This window comes from Nycticebus coucang, chromosome 9 (genome assembly GCF_027406575.1).
Source record: "Nycticebus coucang isolate mNycCou1 chromosome 9, mNycCou1.pri, whole genome shotgun sequence".
Taxonomy (NCBI): Eukaryota; Metazoa; Chordata; class Mammalia; order Primates; family Lorisidae; genus Nycticebus; species Nycticebus coucang.
The window spans coordinates 84007159-84030151 of record NC_069788.1 but is presented as its reverse complement, the minus strand read 5'-3'; the positions used below and the strand labels follow the sequence as shown (position 1 = coordinate 84030151).

The 22993-nt window shown below is 40.9% G+C and overlaps 1 protein-coding gene across 3 annotated transcripts in view; it reads left to right on the top strand.

Moving 5' to 3' along the window:
- The window catches only part of EML1 (EMAP like 1), a 196970-nt gene that overhangs the window by 129743 nt on the left and 44234 nt on the right, over positions 1–22993 (top strand). For all 3 annotated transcript variants that reach the window (XM_053602685.1, XM_053602686.1, XM_053602684.1), the window contains exons 3-4: positions 2199–2331; positions 21073–21204. In XM_053602685.1, coding sequence (XP_053458660.1) covers positions 2199–2331; positions 21073–21204 — 265 coding nt within the window. The remainder of the gene's footprint in view (positions 1–2198; positions 2332–21072; positions 21205–22993) is intronic.

Here is a 22993-nt window from a genome sequence, read left to right as displayed (position 1 = left end):
TTCCCCAGGGGGCCTGGTTCCTTTTGTTGTAGAATGGCATCAGAATCTAAGAAGGGCACTGGGAGGTCATTGCTTTTAAGGCCCTCTTAGCAGACAGAGCTCATGAATGTGTTCATGCTAGCCTGTGTATACCTACATATTTGCAATTACGGATGTCTCTGTGTGAAGGTAAATGTGAGTCCACACCGATGTGTCCTGCTCTGATTCATAATCTGTGGCTCTTTCTCATCTCCCCCATCCCACCTGCATACTGACACCTCCCTCTCCTGGGAGGTGAGACACCTGGCTCCTTCCCCACCTCTCTCTTCATCCATTTGCTTCACTGTCTGTTCCAGTGCGCATGTCAAGTGGTTTCAGCTTGTTGACCTCTATCCTGTGGTAAACAACTTTACCAACTAGAATATAGTGTTTATATGCAGTTTCTGTTGTCTTTAATCTTACAGTCTCTACTCGTTTCCAGAATGATTCAAGTCAGCACCTTCTCCCCCGCTCCCACCTTCAGTGAGGTGATGTCACATACTTGAGATACAGGTAGACTCTTTTGTCACAATGTGTTTTCTGTGATGCCGTGAAGTTCTCCCAACTCCTAAATGGCTTTTATTTAAGCGTACATTAAAGTTCACTCTTTGTACTGTAGGGTGTGTGGGTTTTGATGACTCATAGTGTCACGTGTGTATCCCACAGTATCTGACAGAATAATTTCATCACCCTTGAAAATCTATGCAACCCCACCCCCAACCGCTGGCAACAGAGGTTATTGTTTTAATTTGCATTTCCCCAATGATTGGTCCGTTTTCTGTCTTTAGTATTGCCTTTTGTAGAGTTTCAAAAAAGTGAAATTATACAACTTATAGCCTTTCAGACTTGCCTCTTTCACTCAACCATGTGGATTTAAGACAAATCCATGTTGTTGTGAGGACTGATTCATTCCTTTATATCAAGGAGTCATATTCCATTGTATGATTAAACAGTTTATCCATTTACCTGTCAACGTCTTAATCACTTCCAGTTTTCGACAATTATAAATAAAGCTGTTATAAATATTTACATGCAGGTTTGTGTAGACATAAGTTTTCAGATCAATTGGGTAAGTACCTAGTGTCAGCACAATTGCCAGATCATATGTAAGACTATGTTTAGCTTTATAGGAAACTGCCAAACTGTCTTCCAAAGTAGCTGTGCCATTTTGCAGTCCTACCAGCAACTACCGAATGAGACTCCCTGTTGCTCTGCATCCTGGCTGGCAATTGGTATTTAGTCTGTGTTTTGGACTTTAGCCATTCTAATAGGTATATAGAGATACCTCATTATTGTTTTAATTTGCATTTCCCTAATAACAAATGATGTGTTGAACATCTATTCATATGCTTATTTGCCATCTGTATATCTTCTTTGGTGAGGTGTCTTTTTAGATCTTTTGCCCATTTTTTTCTTTTTTTTTTTTTTTGTAGAGACAGAGTCTCACTTTGTGGCCCTCCGTAGAGTGCCGTGGCCTCACACAGCTCACAGCAACCTCCAACTCCTGGGCTTAAGCGATTCTCTTGCCTCAGCCTCCCGAGTAGCTGGGACTACAGGCGCCCACCACAACGCCCGGCTATTTTTTGGTTGCGGTTTGGCCGGGGCCGGGTTTGAACCTGCCACTCTCGGTATATGGGACCCGCGCCTTACCGACTGAGCCACAGGCGCCGCCCTGCCCATTTTTTTCATTGGGCTTACTGCTGAATTTTAAGAGTTCTTTTCATATTTTGTATATAAGTTCTTTATCCAATATATGATTTGCAAGTATTTTCTCCCAATCTGTGCCTTGTATTTTAAGTGCCTTTCATAAATTTTAAAAAATTATAATGAAGTCCAGGCTATTAATTTTTTTTTCTTTTATGGACCGTGCTTTTGGTATTATATCTAAACATTTCTCATTAAACAGAAGGTTGTTTCCTTCCAGAAGTTTTATAGTTTTGCATTTTTCATTAGGTCTGTAGGCCATTTGGGGTTACTTTTTGTGTAGAGTGGTCTAGGTTCTCTGCTCAGGCACTATTTAATGAAAAGATCCTTTCTCTATGGAATTACCTTTGGACTTTTGTCAGTTCAGCTAGTATTCTAAAATTGATATTCTTTTTCTTTCTATGTAGCTTACGTTCTATAAAGTGCTACCTTAGCAAAGGGAAACATTCTGATTTCCTTTTCTGCTTGTCTTACAGCAAGACCACTGATGCAGACCCTGCCTTTAAGAACCACTGTCAACAACGGCACTGTGTTACCAAAGAAGCCCAGCGGTTCCCTACCATCCCCTTCTGGGGTCAGGAAAGAAACCACTGTACCAGCAACCAAAAGGTGGGCCCAAATAAAGGCCTTCAACAAATTCTAAAAGCAATTCTCTCTTAGATTTTAAAATGAGCCTTACTTCTTTATATGACACTTTATTTCATCTGAATTAAAGCTTATTAAAATCTAACATTGAGTTTGTTGGCATAACAAGAACTGGATAAATTTAATATTCTTCTTCTTTTAAATTTAATCACATTGTCTTTAAAATCTCATTGGCCAAAACATCAGTGTGCCGTTTTGTATTTTTACTTAAAGTTCTCTTTAGAAAAAGAAAAACAGTGAGTGTAAAAAAAAAAAAAAAAGAAAAAAGAAAAGAAAAGAAAAACAGTGAGTGTAAACTAGGTGAAAATGAATATGCTGTTACCAAGAACATCCTTGGAACATCGCAAAATTCAGATTGCCATAGCAAACTTAATTTTTATCTGTAAAATTTGGATGAGTGGCTCGGTGCCTGTGGCTCAAGCGGCTAAGGCATCAGCCACATACACCTGAGCTGGTGGGTTTGAATCCAGCCCGGGCCTGCCAAACAACAATGACGGCTGCAACCAAAAAAATAGCCGGGCATTGTGGCATGCGCCTATAGTCCCAGCTACTTGGGAGACGGAAGCAGGAGACTCACTTGAGCCCAGGAGTTGGAGGTTGCTGTGAACTATGATGCCACAGCACTCTACTCAGGGAAACAGATTGAGGCTCTATCTCAAAAAAAAAAAAAAAATTTGGATGCGCTCATACTTTTAAATCGTACCTAACAGTGGAGTTTAGATATTGATGTTTGTCTGTCAAAGCACAATGTGCTCTTAGCTTTTCTATTATTTCCTAATTATCATATTGAAAAAAATTTTTTTTATTATTAAGTCATAGCTGTGTACATTAATGCGATCATGGGGCACCATACACTGGTTTTATAGACCGTTTGACACATTTTCATCACACTGGTTAACATAGCCTTCCTGGCATTTTCTTAGTTATTGTGTTAAGACATTTATAGTCTACATTTACTAAGTTTCACATGTATCATATCGAAATTTTATATTTTATGGCCATTCTAAAGTTTTGGCTCTGGAAAACTAAATACCAATGGTTCTATAGGTTAGAAAGCTTTAAAGAAATTCTTCCACAACTCTGCCTCATGGACTTGCTCTTAGCATGCAGTGGAACTTTTAGAGGACATAGACCTACCAACTGCCTGTAGGTGCTGCGGGTATAGGGCGTGTGTATGCTCTGCAGGGCACTGAGGATGCGTGGTGGGCATGTAAGAGTGAAGTGCTTCATTTGATGCTGGCTTCTGATGTGGAATGAAAATCTACCAGTCCCCTCTTCCCTTTTGTTGTGTGTTTCCTCTGATTTGAGGTTTTTCTCTGGAAAGTGGCTGTGCACTGTAGCCCTGCCCTGACAGGGCTCCAGTGGAGGTGGTCACAAGTGTTAACGGTGTGCCTTTCACAGCACTCTCAGTTACCGTGGCCCACAGCCTAATGCCTCAGTGTCCAGCCTGTGGCCAAGTGTCCTTCTCACAGGAAACTCGTTCATACTGTCATATGCCCTTGTGGCTCTTATCTGATCTGTGTCCAGTTTATTCTCACCAACAGATTCACTCTAGGAGAGCTCTGAGAAAGAAGTTAGATGCAGGTGTGTCAGTCAGGTGAGACACAGAGGAAGCAACTCAACCAAACGTGAAATAACAGTTCATTACTCACTGAGCCACTAGAGAAGAGGGGTGCCCACAGGGCGTAGCAGAATGGTCAACCAGAGGCGAATGAGAGAGAGAAAGACAGAGGGGAAAAGAGTGAGGACTGTGGACTGTTCTTCGCTAAGGTGCAAGGGTGTTATCCCTTAGGCTTTCTCAAGGGTTTTGTGGATTGGTTAATTTGAAGAAAAATGCACAAAGTGGGAAACATTTGGATGATTCTAGCGTGACCATTAGGTTTTATCCTGGACAGCAGCTGTGGGGTGTGTTGGGTTTTTGGTCACTGCAATGAGGAACAAGTAAGCTATATGACAACCAACCCATGGGGAGGAGAAGCTTTAACTAGGCCAAAGGTAATGAGATGTGACAGGGTTTCAGACAACTATGTCAGGCCTAAAAATGGATTCTGAGGCAGCAGCTATATAAAACAAATTTATGACATCTTTTAAATATATGGAGTGTTTATACATAACGGCCTCTCACCAGCCAGATTCTTATTGTTTCGTCAGATAGAGTTTCATGTGTTTATTTTTTGTGAACTTTAAGAAAAGTGGTTTAGCAGTGCTTTTTAGAACTTCATAATTGTTCCATATCTCATGCTTTAAATCAAAATCTAGAAATAAGCTTAGTGAGAAAGGCAGGTCAAAAGCTAAGTTAGGCTAAATGCTAGGCCCTTGCACTGAACGGTTAAGTTGTGACTACAAAGGAAAAATTCTTCAAAGAAATTAAAAGTGTCACTCCAGTGAACACGTGAATAATAAGAAAGCTAATCAGCCTTATTGCTGAAGGTTTCAGTGGTCTGAATGGAAGATCAAACCAGCCACTATATTTCATCAGGCCAAAACCTAATCCAGAGCAAGGATTCTCTTCAATTCTATGAAGGCTGAGAGAGGTAGAGAAGCTGCAGAGAAAATTTGAAGCTAGCAGAGATTGGTTCATGAAGTTTAAGGAAAGAAGCCATTTCCGTAACGTCAAAGTGCAAATGCAGTGGCAAGTAGTGATGTAGAAGCTGCACCAAGTTATCCTGATGATCTGTCGAGGGTAACTGATGAAGACGGCTTTACTCAACAACATTCAGTGTACACAAAACAGCCTTCTATTGGAAGAAGATGCCATCTAGGGCTTTAATTGCTGGAGAGAAGTCAACGCCTGGCTTCAAAGCTTTAAAGGACAGTCTGACTCTCTTGTTAGGGGCTAATGTAGCTGATGATTTTAAGTTGAAGCCGGTGCTTATTAACATTCTGAAAGTGCTGGGACCCTTAAGGGTTATACTAAATCTACTCTGCCTATACTCTATAAATGAAAGAACAAAGCCTGATGACAGTATGTCCATTTACAGCATGGTGTACTAAATATTTTAAGCCCACCGTTGAGACCCACTGCTCAGAAAACAAGATTCCTTTCAAAATATGACTGCTCGTTGACGGTGCGTCTGATTACCCAAAGCTCTGATGCAGATGCGCAAGGAGATTAATGTTGCTTTCCTGCCTGCTAATACAATAACGATTGTTACAGTGGATCGAGGAGTAATTTTGACTTTCTGGTCATATTATTTAAAAATATATTTTATAAGGGTATAAGTGCCATAGATAGTGATTCCTCTGATGAATCTGGACAAATTCATTTAAAAATCTGGGAAGGATTCACTATTCTAGATGTTGTTAAGAAGAAGGGAGTGTAAGATATCAACATTAACAGGAGTCTGGAAGAAGATTTCAGCCTTCATGGATAACTGTGGGGTTTTGAGAGGTCAGTGGAGGAAGTAACTGCCTATGTAGAAACAGCAAAAGAGGGCGGCGCCTGTGGCTCAGTCGGTAAGGCACCGGCCCCATATACTGAGGGTGGCGGGTTCAAATTCGGCCCCAGCCAAACTGCAACCAAAAAATAGCCGGGGTGTTGTGGCGGGCGCCTGTAGTCCCAGCTACTCGGGAGGCTGAGGCAAGAGAATCGCTTAAGCCCAGGAGTTGGAGGTTGCTGTGAGCTGTGTGAGGCCACGGCACTCTACGGAGGGCCATAAAGTGAGACTCTGTCTCTACAAAAAAAAAAAGAAACAGCAAAAGAAGTAGAATTAGAAGTAGAGTCTGAAGATGTGGCTGAATTGTCATGATAAAGCTTCAGTGGATAAGGAGTTGCTTCTTATGAATGAGGAAAGAAAGTAGTTTTGTTGACATGGAATATACTCCTGATTAAGATGTGTGAACATTCTTGAAATGACAACAAAGATTTAGAATAGTATATAAATTTAATTGATAAAGCAATGGCAAGGTTTGAGAGGATTGACTCCCAATTTTGAAAGAGGTTCTAATGTGGGTAAAATGCCATCAAACAGCATTGCATGCTGCAGAGAAAATTTCTGTGAAAGGAAGAGTTATTTGATGCTGCAAACTTCACTGTTATTTTAAGAAATGTCCACAGCCATGCCAGCAACCACCAGCCTACTCAGTCAGCAACATCAGCATGGAGACCAGACCCTTCACCGGCAAAAGAATCAACTCCCCAAAGGCTCAGATGATTGTTAGCATTTTTTAGCAATGAAATTTTTTTTTCTGAATTAAGGTCTATACACATGCATTGCTTATTAGCCATAATGCTGTTACATACTTGATAGAGTACAGTGTGGTGTAAAGATAACTTTTATGTGCACTGGAAGATCAGAACATTTGTGTGACTTTCTTCGTTGGGGCCTTCACTTTTTTTGTAGTGGTCTGAAACAGAACCTGAGGTAGGCCTATAGTTAATGAAGAAATGAAAATTTTCCCTTTTATTCTTCAAAAAATATAATTTTATAATTAATACCTTTCTATATTTGCAATATAAATTTAAAACATTTTTTTCAGAGCAAAAAATGAAAGAATTAAAATGTAGATAGAATTTCTAGTTTAGTTCATTTGCTTCATCCTGAGAGCATATGTCATATGCATGCTTGTTGTCTTTGCTTTCGTAGAAGTCCAAGGTAATGTCGCAGTAGTGCAGTGATGCCTGTAACTTAATTGAACTGCTTAAGCTCCTCTTAGACCGCAAAGAATTAATTGGCATGATTGTTAGAATTCCTGAAAGATTGTATTTTTAGTTCTAACATTTGAAGCATTTGTTGTTGGTAGGATAAGCTCGAGGAACTACTTTCTGAATCTAACCACAGGAATAAAATTATTGTCATCATATCACTGCTAACTCAGAGTACGTGGTTGTCTAGACTGAGTGTCCAAAACCCCAGGGTTTTGAATTGAGAATGTAGCGATTCATTTTTTTACTTTTTCCTTTCTGGCCCCTATGATCTTCCACGGATGAGAGTTCCCATCCATTTGGAAGCTAGAAATACAGACGGTAGCTGCTAATTGTTACTCTGCGGTAAAGTTCCTATAGAACTCTCATTAGGAGAGAGTTTTGAAAACAGAGGGGAGTTAGCTGGGCAATTGAATATTAGGATTAAAATAACTTCCAAGTAATTTCAAATATGTTTACAATCATGTAGGAATTTTTCTGTAATCAGAGTTCCAAATTAAATGAGTTGGGGCGCATGTGGTGTGTGGATAGGTATGTGTTTGTTTTCTTTCTCTGGGGTTTTTCAGCCTAATGCTTAAGAACAAAATCCCCTTTGGACATAGTCCAGCACCCAGTGGCGGTGCTTTGTGTTGCTAATTAAGACTTTGATTGAGGGCTTGATTTGGAATCCTTGGGAAAAGCTTTGTTTTCCATTAGTCAAAGAAAAAAAGGCAGAAAATCTAGGGAAGACATAGCAGGTCATACCTTGCTCAGTGGGGATGCTGAAGCTGACAATAGAGTAACATTTCCACTGGCTCAAAAAAGAGACAGACGCTCATTCTCTCAGCTCTTAAGTAGAACATTACAATAGGGTAGAGCTATGATCAAAAGGACAAAACTGGTACAGAAAGCATTATTTTAAAAATGCTCTGTGACAAGTGTGAGATTGAATGGTAAATATTGCTTCTAAATAATAGTCCTTTGGAAAAAGAGTTCCACGTTTAAAAGTACAACATTTAACATTGTGCTGAAGCCAGAAACATAATTTGTCTTAAAGTATAGAAAAATGAAATCTGACTTCATTTGATTTTTAAAAATTATTTCTAATAGACTTCATTATTCAGATTCATTGAAATGTAAATGCAAAGTCATGTTTTGAGTCCAATCTCAGTAGCAAAATAGAGATGGAAGTGTTACCTTGTTGAACAAGGAAGACCAATTGTTACCTGTCCCTTTATCCGGAGTAATACAGTTGTCCCCAGTGGCTCAGGTAGTTGGCTTTATATTATAAAAAAATCACGTTTCTTTCTCCAACTATATGGAATTCTTTAAGATTCCCTAAGACTATCAGCTTTCATAAAAAATTACTTGTATTTGCCACATAGGTTTTGTTTTTTTTTTTTTTGAGACAGAGCCTCAAGCTGTCACCCTGGGTAGAGTGCTGTGACATCACAGCTCACAGCAACCTCCAACTCCTAGGATTAAGCGATTCTTTTGCCTCAGCCTCCCAAGTAGCTGGACTTACAGGCACCCACCACAACGCCCGGCCATTTTTTGGTTGTAGTTGTCATTGTTGTTTGGCAGGCCTGGGCTGGATTCGAACCCACCAGCTCTGGTGTATGTGGCTGGCGCCTTAGCCGCTTGAGCTACAGGTGCCAAGCCAAGAACATTTCTTAATTTGATTTTCGAAGTACATTTTCTCAGGCTGTCAGAATTAGCTCATAATTTGCAGAACAAAAGCCATGTTTTGAGTCCAATATCAGTAGTCCCTGTTGACTCTCCGGTACTCAAATATGTTGTCAATGCCCAATAAGTATTGGTTGAGCAAAAAATTGTTTGTCTCTGGTGTTGATCATCCCAGGTGTCCTCACAAATGAAACTGTCAAGAAGTCTCTGGTTACACAAAAGAATTAACTGTCAGATTTCTGCTCTGGTTAGAAAAGTTTGGGATTCTTTGGCAAAATTTTGGAAGACCAGTTCTTGATTCCAAATCACAGGATGGAAGAAAAACATACCGTAATTTCTTAAGCTTGGAGTTATCATCTAATCATCAGAAGAAAAATAGCCAGTTTTCTTCTGGTCACCAGTCTCCATTGCAGAAATTTTATTATGTCTAAAATCTTAATTGGTAAAAACTGTTGAATGGACATGTAGAGTAAAGAAGCATTTTATTTTCAGAACTTAGAAGGGTTGGAGTTGGGGCAGAGAGCAGAAGAAGGGATGGTGTGTCTGCATTTCTACACTGAAAGTACTTTGCTTGCCTTAAACGCTAGAAAGTGTACTGCATTGTCGAGCAGGCTCTCACAAGCCAGCACTTCTGCCACTTTCAAAATAAAGAGCATTATTTTTCATTTGCCGTCCTGAGGGAACATAACTTCTCTGCTATTCCCTGCTGGTTATTTAAGAAGGCTCCCTGCAGTGAGTATACAGTGTTGCTCTCTCTGGCTGCCCTTGTTACTGCAAATGTCTTGTCTTTAAGCTTTATTTTCTGTCCTTCATTTTGAGTCCTAGTAAATCCTCTCTAATTCATAAGAACCCTTGGCTCTCAAAAGGAAATGTCTTGTTTTATTTCTATGTGTAGGATAATAGTAAGTTTTTTTTTTTAAGGTTCTACATTTTAATGCAAATGTGGGAATAGCCACGTTTCTTGAAAGAACTGTGTTGGATTATATACAAACCAAAATGTTTTTTCATTGTGATGTATGTATGCATCCTGCAATTTATGTAAGCCTATCAGACTGTTTTTCCATGCTTTTAATATTACGCTCATGTTTCTTCTGCTTTGTTTCTGTGCCTCTTGCACATAGATTGAACAGGTCTGTGACTCTTCTCCGTGCTTGCAGACTGAATAGAGGGACACCCAGGTGAGGGGAACTTAGATTTACTTTGTAACTCCAGCTACTCCTCTGGTAGCTTTTATCTCCCTTTTAACACAGTATCTTAAAGGTCTCACCCCGTGCCTACCATTCCTCAAGTCATAAATCATGTAACTGTATTAATTATTAACATTTATTGATCAAAAGATGTTCAACATTTATAGACATTTATTGGCCAATTAGATGTTCAACAGGTCCTTTAAAACTAGTGTGCTTTGGGGTTTCCTACGTTGCAGTTGTTCTCAGTTAGGTGGCCAAGCAGAAGAAACCTTGGATGGAGTGATCAGCCCTGCCACGCGTTGTAAACTTAGAGAAGTTGCTTCAGATCCCTGAATTTGTTTCCTTCTCTATGAAATGAGGATAATGATATTTTTGCAGAAGATTTGTGAGTTTTAAAGCAAACAATACAAGATACATAAAATGAAAAGCATTCAGTGTGTGTTAACTACTGCTGCTGTTGTTTCCATCACTGATAACCTCTGCAAACTCAGCCACCTGGCTGAGTGTTCATCATTAGAAAATTGGTTAGTGTTTGCTAAAATTGACTAATAATCATGGGTTTACAGCTCCTTAAGGGTATTTTGTATACTTCTCTAAGTTGCCATGAACTTGCTGTGAACTCCCACAGAAACACCCCAGAGAACATGCTCCAGGCTGCCTTCTGTTGCACAGTCTCCGAGGGCCCGTCATCCGGTCAGGTTAAAGTGTGCTACAGAGCTGTGTTGACTTGGCAGAGAAGAATACCACTAATTTAAATTAGCCTGGTGTTTTTCGTCATTGGGACATCTCGAACTTTAAACATAAAGGTTTCTGTAATTTCTAGACTTCGGTCCCAAATTTCAGAAACTCTGTGCTCTCCTAAGATCTATAATTTCCTGGTCCCCAAATTGAGCATTCTAAAAACTCACAGTTTGATTTCAAGGAACGCCCATTCAGATTACAGTTTGTAAGATTCTGGTGCTCCATGTGGAAAGCTTCCTTGTTACCATACAGACTGCACAAAGTATGTTAAAATAAAGAAATCATTCTTATCATTTTATTTATATTTGCTCACCCAAGAATGAAGTGTTTCTTCAAAAGCCAACATATCATGGGGTTTTTGAAAATATGCTAAGAGAGGGTGGCGCCTGTGGCTCAAAGGGGTAGGGCGCCAGCCCCATATGCTGGAGGTGGTGGGTTCAAGCCCAGCCCCGGCCAAACACTGCAAAATAAATAAATAAATAAATAAAATTTAAAAAAAGAAAATATGCTAAGAGATTAGAATAGGAGGATTGAAAATTGGGTCAAAGAAGAAATAGACTGAGGAGAAAAAGAGAATGAAAAGAAGGTAAGGAAGAGAGAGCCACTGGCTATAGCTAGGAGCTGCCTGTGTGGAAGGATTGTTGTTTAATTATGACAGATGAGGACTTTGGAATTCAGCACAGTGTCAGTAGTCTCCTGTCTTAAGTTCCTCGGCTCCTGCGTACCCCTCAGTGAAGTGGGTGCTTATATGCCTTCCCCTGATGCCGTGCTCACTCAAGCCACCCAAGCCACTCACTGCCAGTCCCTAGCCCATTCTCTGCAGGGTACCCAGTACCCTTCACCAGTCCCATACGTGTGCCTATCTCTGCCACCACTCTCTCCTGGTGTCTCTGATACCCTAGACTCCCATGGTACTTTCTCAGCCCACATATTTTTAAAAAATCACTCTTTTGGAGAAGTGGACCAAGATGGTGGCCGAGTAACAGCTTCCCTGCAACTGGGCACGGTGAGTCTGGGGAGAAAAGGCTCCAGACATCTCTGGCTGGTGGGATCTGCCTATAATCATCCCTTTGAGGATACAGGGAGTCAGCAAGAGACTTCTGGACCCCAAGAGGAGGACAAAAACAGTGGAAAACTGGCAAGTGGTTGCATGTGTTCCACCGACCTAATCCTGCCAGCAGCCGTAAGTACAAGCAGCAGTGAGACTGCAAACCGGAAAGGCCTTCCTGTGAACTGTTCCGGTGTTTTTGGACTTGGCACTCAGTTGAACTGCCTTGGGGAGAGCTTGAGCAGGAGTGCAGAGAACTTTGGGCATTGTCTAGGGCCCCAGACTGAGCCACTGAGCCGGACAGAGCTAATAGTGTTCAGCTGTGTGCTACAGGGAGCCATTGTGAGAGAACTGCCCCAGCAAGCTCGGCCCTCAGGGTCACAGAGCTAGGATCCGACGGGAGCTAGTAACCTATTGACTGAGTAGCCTAAAGGCGGGGAATGAGCTGCCTTACAGCCTTAACTCTCAGGGGCAGAGTGAAACTGGTTTTGGCACACTGGAGCCTCGGGCTGTTGCCCTGGGTAGAGTGCCGTGGCGTCACAGCTCATAGCAATCTCAAACTCCGGGCATGGCGCAGCCCAGACCTCCATAAGAGCTGTGCTGTGACCCCCGACCCACGCCCCACGCCCGCAGGGCCTACACATGCCCTGACCAGGAACTGCAGGAGCCGCGCAACCCTGCATCCTCCCTCCTGTACCCTCCCTACCTCCACACAGGCCCACTCGTCTGGCCAGGGACTCTGGTAGCCGCGTGCCCTCCGGAGTACTCCCTGCCTCTGTGCAGAGCCCTTCTCCTGGCCAGAGACTGCTGGAGCCTTGGGCTCTCTGTGCCAAAGTCACTGGGCGCCAGGCACTCCAGAACCGTCGCACCACCTCCCACCCTGTTGCTGGATCTGGGTATGTCACACTCCAGGGCTGCTTTCACAACCAGAACTCCCTGGCTGGGGCAGCCCCAGAGGAACTACACAGGGTCACTCCCTACAAAGATCCAGCAACAATAGAGTGATCCCACTGGGATCTAATCTTGGACAGACACCTCCCCAACACTGAGGAAAGCCAGAGGCAATGGTGAAAAACAACCATGAGGTGAAATCAACAGAAATACTCTGGCAATATGAATAATCAGAGTAGATCAACTCCCCCAAGGATCAGTGGGGCAGACACAGCATAAGATCCCATACACAAACAAATAGCTGAGATGTCAGAAATCGAATTCAGAATCTGGATAGCAAATAAAATCGAATGAGAATTCCAAGCAGTAACCCAAAAGATATCTCAAGAATTCAACGAATTCAAAGACCAAATGACCAAAGATTTTGACACATTGAGACAAGAAGTTGCAGCCTTCAAAGATCTGAGAAACACAGTAGAATCCCTCAGTAACAGAATGGAGCAAGCAGAAAAAAGGATTTCTGACATTGAAGACAAAGCTTTTGAACGCTCCCAAACTCTCAAAGAGGAAGAGAAATGGAGGGCAAAAACAGATCACTCTCTCAGAGAGCTCTGGGATAATTAGAAGAAAACTAATATTCGTCTTATAGGGATCCCCAAAAGCGATGAAGTGGCTTCACAAGGCACAGAGTCTCTTCTCCATGAGATTATGAAGGAGAACTTTCCAGACATGCCAAAAGATTCTGAAATTCAGATAACAGACAGTTTCAGAACTCCAGCATGACTCAACCCAAATAATACATCCTCCAGACACATCATAATCAGTTTCACTAAAGTTAATATGAAGGAGAAAATTCTGAAAGCAGCCAGATGAAAGAAAACCATCACCTACAAGGGGAAGAATATTAGAATAACTGCAGATCTCTCTGCTGAAACCTTTCAAGCTAGAAGATGATGGTCATCGACTTTTAATCTCCTAAAACAAAGTAACTTTCAACCCAGGATCTTGTACCCAGCTAAACTGAATTTCATTTATGATGGAGAAACTAAATACTTCAATGACATTCACATGTTGAAGAAATTTGCCATAACTGAACAAGCTCTCCAGGATATTCTCAGACCTATCCTTCATAAAGACCAGTGTAATCCTCCACCACAAAAGTAAACCCACTCAGAAAATTTTGATCAAATTCTAACTTCCACAGTTGCAAAATGATTGAAAATGTCCACCAGATTCTCGAAAGGCTTATCAATACTGTCATTTAATGTGAATGGTTTGAATTGTCCTCTAAAGAGGCACAGATTGGCTGACTGGATACAAAAACTCAAGCCAGATATCTGCTGCATACAAGAATCGCATCTTACATTAAAAGACAAATATAGACTCAAGGTGAAGGGATGGTCATCTATACTCTAGGCAAATGGAAAGCAGAAAAAAGCAGGCGTTGCAATCCTATTCGCAGACGCAATAGGCTTTAAACCAACTGAAATAAGGAAGGATAAGGATGGACATTTCATATTTGTTAAAGGTAATACTCAATATGATGAGATTTCAATTATTAATATTTATGCACCCAACCAGAACGCACCTCAATTTATAAGAGAAACTCTAACAGACATGAGCAACTTGATTTCCTCCAGTTCCATAGTAGTTTGAGATTTTAACACTTCTTTAGCAGTGTTGGATGGATCCACCATATAGAAGCTAAGTAAAGAAATTTTAGATTTAAACTTAGTCATTCAACATCTGGACTTAACAGACATCTACAGAACATTTCATCCCAGCAAAACTGAACACACATACTTCTCATCAGCCCGCGGAACATACTCCAAAATCGACCACATCCTAGGCCACAAATCTAACCTCAGCAAATTTTAAAAAATAGAAATTATTCCTTGCATCTTCTCAGACCATCATGGAATAAAAGTTGAACTCAATAACAACAGGATACTGCATACCCATACAAAAACATGGAAGCTAAACAACCTTATGCTGAAGGATAGATGGGTTATACACGAGATTAAGAAGGAAATCACCAAATTTTTGGAAGAAAACAATAATCAAGACACAAGTTACCAGAACCTCTGGGATACTGCAAAGGCAGTCCTAAGAGGGAAATTTATAGCACAGCAAGCCTTCCTCAAGAAAAAGGAAAGAGAGGAAGTTAATAACTTAATGGGACATCTCAAGCAACTGGAGAAGGAAGAACACTCCAACCCCAAACACAGCAGAAGAAAAGAAATAATTAAAATCAGAGCAGAATTAAATGAAATTGAAAACAAAAGAATTATACAACAGATCAATAAATCCAAAAGTTGGTTTTTTGAAAAGATCCATAAAATAGATAAACCTTGGGCCAACCTAACCAGGAAAAAAAGAGTAAAATCTCTAATTTCATCAATTAGAAATGGTAACAATGAAATAACAATAGACCCCTCAGAAATTCAAAAACTCCTTAACGAATACTACAAGAAACTCTACTCTCAGAAATATGAAAATCTGAAAGAAATAGGCCAATACCTGGAAGTATGCCACCTACCAACACTTAGCCAAAACGAAGTGGAAATGTTGAACAGGCCTATATCAGATTCTGAAATAGCATCAACTATACAAAATCTCCCTAAAAAGAAAAGCCCAGGACCAGATGGCTTTAAGTCAAAATTCTACCAAACCTTTAAAGAAGAACTAGTACCTATATTACTAAACCTCTACCAAAATATAGAAAAAGAAGAAATATTACCCAACACATTCTACGAAGCAGACATCACCTTGATGCCCAAACCAGGGGAAGACCCAACAAGAAAGGAAAATTATAGACCAATATCACTAATGAATATTGATGCTAAAATACTCAATAAGATCCTAACAAACAGAATCCAACAACACATCAAAATAATTATACATGGTGACCACGTGGGATTTATCCCAGGGTCTCAAGACTGGTTTAATATACATAAATCTATGAATGTAATTCAGCACATAAACAAACTAAAAAATAAGGACCATATGATTCTTTCAATTGATGCAGAAAAAGCTTTTGATAATATCCAGCATCCCTTCATGATCAGAACACTTAAGAAAAGTGGGATAGAAGCGACATTACTTAAACTAATAGGGGCCATCTACAGCAAACTCACAACCAATATCATATTGAATGGAGTTAAATTGAAATCATTTCCACTTAGATCAGGAACCAGGCAAGGTTGACCATTGTCTCCATTGCTCTTTAACATTGTAATGGAAGTTTTAGCCACTGCAATTAGGAAAAAAAGGCAATCAAGGGTATCCACATAGGTTCAGAAGAGATCAAACTTTCACTTTTCACAGATGATATCGTGTAACTGGAAAACACTAGGGATTCTACTACAAAACTTTTAGAAGTGATCAAGGAATACAGAAATGTCTCAGGCTACAAAATCAACACCCATAAATCTGTAGCCTTTATATATACCAACAATAACCAAGCCGAAAAAACAGTCAAGGAAACTATTCCTTTCACAGTAGTGCCAAAGAAGATGAAGTATTTGGGAGTATACCTAACAAAGGACGTGAAAGATCTCTACAAAGAGAACTATGAAACTTTAAGAAAAGAAATAGCTGAAGATGTTAACAAATGGAAAAACCTACCATGGTCGTGACTGGGAAGAATCAACATAGTTAAAATGTCTATACTACCCAAAGCAATATATAATTTTAATGCAATTCCTATTAAAGCTCCATATTTTAAAGATCTTGAAAAACTAATACTTCGTTTTATATGGAATCAGTAAAAACCTCAAATAGCCAAAACATTACTCAGCAATAAAAACACAGCAGGAGGAATCACACTACCAGACCCGAGACTGTAGTATAAATCGATAGTGATCAAAACAACATGGTATTGGCACAAAAACAGAGAAGTAGATGTCTGGAACAGAATAGAGAACCAAGAGATGAATCCAGCTACTTACTGTTATTTGATCTTTGACAAGCCAACTAAAAACATTCAGTGGGGAAAAGATTCCCTATTTAACAAATGGTGCTGGGTGAACTGGCTGGCAACCTGTAGAAGATTAAAACTGGACCCACACCTTTCACCATTAACTAAGATAGACTCTCACTGGATAAAAGATGTAAACTTAAGACATGAAACTATAAAAATACTTGAAGAAAGTGCAGGGAAAACTCTTGAAGGCATCGGCCTGGGTGAATATTTTATGAGGAGGACTCCCTAGGCAATTGAAGCAGTATCAAAAATACACTACTGGGACCTGATCAAACTAAAAAGCTTCTGCACAGCCAAGAACATAGGAAGTAAAGCAAGCAGACAGCCCTCAGAATGGGAGAAAATATTTGCAGGTTATACCTCTGATAAAGGTCGAATAACCAGAATCCACAGAGAACTCAAACGTATTAACAAGAAAAGAACATGTGATCCCATCTCATGGTGGGCAAGGGACTTGAAGAGAAACTTCTCTAAAGAAGACAGATGCACGATCTACAAACACATGAAAAAAAGCTCATCATCCTTAATCATCAGAGAAATGCAAATCAAAACTACTTTGAGATATCACCTAACCCCAGTAAGAGTAGCCCACATCACAAAGTCCCAAAACCAGAGATGTTGGCGTGGATGTGGAGAAAAGGGCACACTTCTACACTGTTGGTGGGAATGCACACTAATACATTCCTTCTGGAAGGATGTTTGGAGAATACTTAGAGAGCTAAAAATAGACCTGCTATTCGATCCTATAATTCCTTTACTAGGTTTATACCCAGAAGACCAACAATCACAATATAACAAAGACATCTGTTACAGAATGTTTATTGCAGCCCAATTCATAATTGCTAAGTCATGGAAGAAGCCCAAGTGCCCATCGACCCACGAATGGACTATCAAATTGTGGTACATGTATACCATGGAATATTATGCAGCCTTAAAGAAAGATGGAGACTTTACCTCTTTCATGTTTACATGGATGGAGGTGGAACATATTCTTCTTAGCAAAGTATCTCAAGAATGGAAGAAAAAGTATCCAATATACTCAGCCCTACTATGAAGCTAAATTATAGCTTTCACTTGAAGGCTATAACCCAACTACAGCACAAGATTATGAGGATAGGGCCCAGGAAGGGGATGGTGGGGTGGGGGTTACGGTGGAGGGAGGGTAATGGGTGGGGCCACACCTACGGTGCATCTTAGAATGGGTACAGGCGAAACTTATAAAGGCAGAATCCAAATGTCTACATACAGTAACTAAGAAAATGCCATGAAGGCTACGTTGAACAGTTTGATGAGAATATTTCAGATTGTATATGAAACCAGCACATTGTACCCCTTGATTGCACTAATGTACACAGCTATGTTTTAACAATTAAAAAAAAATAAAAATCACTCTTTCTCTGGGGACTTTTCTCATTCTCCTTTCTTGGTGATTTCTTCTACATCTATGGCTCTGTGCCCACCAGATGGGCAGATTCTGTCCTGTACCATCTCACGAGTTGCAGACTTGTATTTTCACCCACCCATACCTCCAGTTCTGTGTGTCCAGACCAGACTCACCCACCTGTGTGCCCCTTCCCAGAGCCGTGGTCCTGGACCAGCTCTAGCATCTCTCCCCTTCTTGCTTGCTGAGCAGGTGCTACATTAAAGCAGTTATTCTGTGATTACACCACTGCACTCCAGAGTGAGACCCAGTCTCTTAAAAAAAAAAAAAAAAGAAAGAAAGAAAAAGGCAGTTTCTCTTCTTGTGACAGGGTTGGTGTGCCATGCTTCCATTTATTCCATCCTTTTATTTCATAAATATGTATCACATTTCTATATGAGGCTCTGCAAAGTATGCAAAATGACAGATGTGATCAGATGTCAAGAAGTATATGGACTAATAGTGAAGATTTTTAAAAATTGCAGAGGTACGGGCGGCACCTGTGGCTCAGTCGGTAGGGCACCGGCCCCATATACCGAGGGTGTCGGGTTCAAACCTGGCTCCGGCCAAACTGCAACCAAAAAAATAGCTGGGTGTTGGTGGCGGACGCCTGTAGTCCCAGCTACTCGGGAGGCTGAGGCAAGAGAATCGCTTAAGCCCAGGAGTTGGAGGTTGCTGTGAGCTGTGTGAGGCCACGGCACTCTACCGAGGGCCATAAAGTGAGACTGTCTCTACAAAAAAAATTGCAGAGATACATATAGTACAGTTGTATGCTCTGTCTTAGTGAGTTTGGGCTGCTATAACAAAGTGCCATAGACTGGGTGGTTTGTAAACAACAGAAATTTCTCACAGTTCTGGAGGCTGGAAGTCTGAGATCAGGGAACCAGCACGGTCAGGTTCTGGGGAGGACCCTATTCCAGGCTGTAGACGGCTGTCTTCTCACATGGCAGAGGGAGAGGCAGCTCTCTGGGGTCCCTTTTTTTTTTTTTTTCTTTTGTAGTTTTGGTTAGGGCTGAGTTTGAACCCGCCACCTCTGGCATATGGGGCCAGCGCCCTACTCCTTTGAGCCACAGTTGCCGCCCTCTAGGGTCCCTTTTATAGGACACTAATCTCATCTTGAGGACTCTACCTTCATCACCTGATTATTTTCCAGAGGCCCTGCCTCATAAGCCCATCACACTGGGGGCTTAAGATTTCTACATGTGAATTTTGGGGGGACACATTCAGATCATAGAGTGCTCTGTGAGGGGTGTGATCAGTGTTTACCCCATGCCCTGGCTCTGGTTTACCATCATGTCTGTGAATTACCTGTGTATAAGGGTATTCCTTTCCCTAGAGCAAGCTCTTCTCATCTTTGTGATAAAAACACATCAAGCCATTCATCAAGTCTTTCCCAGAGACTCAGTCTTCAGGAACCCTCAAGGCTCCCCTCTCAGGCTGCTAACCACTCTAGCCTCCCTGGTTATACAGAATGAAGTTGAGCATTTACATGGGCACTACTTTAAACAAAGATTTCATACATGGTGGAATGTTCCTTTCATAACTGTGGCATCCTATTTGTGTTTGCCCCATGGGTGCCATTAGCCAGAGTTCTTCAATATTAGTGCTATTGATATTTCAGTGGATAACTCTTATTTGTGGGGACTGTCCTGGGTACTGTAGGGGTTTCACAGCATCCCTGGCCTCAACCCACCATGTGCTAATAGCAGCCTCTCCCCCAGCTATGACAATCAAAAATGTCTCCAGACATTGTTAGATGTCTCCTCAAGGTAATGTCTCTCCCAACTTAGCGCCACTGCTAGACCAACGGTTCTCAAACTGTGGGTTGCAACCCCTTTGGGGGTCGAACGACCCTTTCACAGGGGTTGCCTAAATATATCCTGCATATCAGATATTTATATTATGATTCATAACAGTAACAAAATTACAGTTATAAAGTAGCAATGAAAATAATTTTATGGTTGGGGGGTCACCACAACATGGGGAACTGTATTAAAGGTTCACAGCATTAGGAAGGTTGAGAAACACTGGTCTAAACCAAAGCCTACTCAAGATCAAGATCACATCCCTCTAAGCCCCTGGAGGGCTCTCACACGGTATTTTAGTGATCTATTTTTTTTTTTTGAGGCAGAGTCTCACTGTGTCACCCTTGGTAGAGTGCTGTACCGTCACAGCTCACAGCAACCTCAAACTCTTGGGTTTAAGTAATTCTCTTACCTTAGCCTCCCAAGTAGCTGGGACTGTAGGTGCCTGCCACAACGCCTGACTATTTTGTTGTTGTTGTTGTTGCTGTAGTTGTCGTTGTTTGGCAGAACCGGGCCAGTTCGAACCTACCAGCTCCAGTGTATGTGGTTGGCGCCCTAGCCGCTAAGCTACAGGCACTGAACCTATTTTAGTGATCTTAAAGTCCCAGTTTTCTTTATGACTTTGAACTGTGCTAATTGCATAAGTTACAAAGACAGTGAGCAGACAGAATGATTTTTTTTTTTTTTTTTTTTGGTGACAGAGTCTCACTATGTCGCCCTCAGTAGAGTGCTATGGCATCACAATTTATAGCAACCTCAAGCTCTTGGGCTTAAATGATTCTCTTGTCTCAGCCTCCCAGTAGCTAGGACTACAGGCGCCTGCCACAACACCCAGCTGTAGACAGAATGATTCTAAGAGATGTTCTGAGAAGGTTTTTGATCTTTATAATTAGGATTTTTTTTTTTCTTTTGAGACAGAGTCTCACTATATCGTCTTCGGTAGAGTGCTGTGGCATCACAGCTCACAGCAACCTCAAGCTCTTGGGCTTAAGCGATTCTCTCCCCTCAGACTCCCGAGTAGCTGGGACTACAGGCACCTGCCACAATGCCGGGCTATTTTTGTTGTAGTTGTCATGGTTGTCTGGCAGGCCCGGGCTGGATTTTAACCCACCAGCTTCTGTGTATGTGGCTGGCACCCTAGCCGCTGAGCTACAGGTGCCAAGCCAATATAATTAGGATTATTTAACTAATCCATCTTTCGAATATCCACGTGGAAGTTATGGCCTTCTCTATGTATATATTTTTATACTTAGCAGCAAAATAAAACCTGACACTAAGGGTCTCATTGTCATTTACTTTTATGTATCTTTGGTAGCATCAAGCGGACCAGTTCTTCGGAAAGAGTATCTCCTGGGGGTCGCAGGGAGAACAATGGGGACTCCAAGGGAAACCGGAATCGGACAGGTTCCACCAGCAGTTCTTCTAGTGGCAAAAAGAACAGTGAAAGGTAAGAGCATCATACCTGCTGGCTCCCCGCCGTTCAGGCATTTATCACCTCTGTGACCAGAGATGAATTAGAAGAGTCCCTAGTGTTCAGACAAGGTAGAAGCTCTTGCGGAAGCATAGGCCTTCTGCTAAGATTATTGTGGGTGCTGATCAAACAGCTATTTGAGGACAGCTGCCAGTCACACTTCAGACAAATTATTGTCTGGGTAGAAAAACTTCACCTTGAACTCCCAGCATTTTTGTGTAGACAGAAGCAGTGCCTGAGAATTTGTACATGGAACTTGGGGAGCCATTCTGAATTTCCATAGGAAGCACCTTATATTTCTACTGCACTCTGTTGACATTTTATAATTAATTTTAATGGACTGTTTTAAGTTAGTCAGCAGTATTTTCTGAGAAACAATGATTACAAAGTTGCAATTTTATGATTTGTCAGAGGTTATTTTTAACATTGATGCTAACATCAGAAATAAGAACCATTTTTCTCTCTGGTTATGTAAATTATACTTACTCCTAATTTTGCATTTTTCTACAAGATTAGTTAATAATGGGTTATGATAATGTCTGTGAAACTAATAGTAACATTTTATTCCTGAAAGCTACTTTTTGGCATTTTAGCAGCTTGCTTTATGTCTGCATAATATATTTATATTTACATAGTGTATTACGTAGATGAGATCTGTTTCTTTGTGTACATCTACCTAACATTTGTGCTTTATTCTAGCTTTTTAAGCATTGTACTTTGATGTTACCTTCTCTGTTTAACAAAACTTTAGAAGGAATTTTAGCTTCAGAGGCTAAACTTTTTTTTTTCAAAGTTCGTGTAAAGAGAATGCTTAGCTAAAAGCAATTGACTCCAAACCATCAGCTGTAAAAATTCCAAGTTTATAAATCTATTATTGCAATTCAATCCTATAAAGGAAGCTTAAACTCTTTTTCAGTTTTATTTCTAAAAGATATCCTTTGTAGAGAAGAAACAGACACTTCTAGCACTTACAGCAGGTCAAGTCCACTGGCAATTAACAATTCAAAAACCATTGACCTGGGTTCTGTCTTCTTCTAATTTAGACTGTTAGTACATCTTATCAGAAGATTATGCTAATTAGGTGATAATACCTTGGAAATGAGGGCAAGTGATTACAATGGCAACAGAATGCGTGTTGGTGGGAGGTGCTTCTCTGAATCCAGGGTAAGCTTGGAAGTTGACCTGTGATGTCGACATTTTGGCAGTTTTCAAAAACTTGGCTCCTCATGCACATCTGATTTTTATTAAGAATTTCCAAAAGAATCTGCATTGTGTAAACTCCAGATCTGTTTTATCTTTAAAATCTTATGGCTTTGGTGGATGTGCTGGGTAAGTATTTCCATAAAAGATATTTACAAAGGGATTTTTAAAAAGTGCCAGGATAGGAAATTTTGATTTAGAAATGAGAGACTGGGAAAATTTACTAATCATTTCCCTAAAATGATTCAGGCAACTAAACATAACCTGTAAAAATAAATTATTTGTCTCATTAGAACCCAGGAATGGTTGAGGCCAATATAGCAAGGAGCTGATTGAGTTGCACACACTTGGGGGTTTTGGAGAGAGTTACACCAATTGCTGGTGCTGGTGGATACCTTTGGGGGGGCCCATAGGAGTAATAACAGCAGTAACTCAGAAGGCAGAAGCTAAGAAGCAGCAAAAGTGAAGGTCAATTTGGTAATTCAGCGATTGCCTGACCCCTCCCTTCCATTCCCCCTCTTTATTCCCATGTGAGCGGCCCCAGTCCTGTGCTGCTTTGACCCAG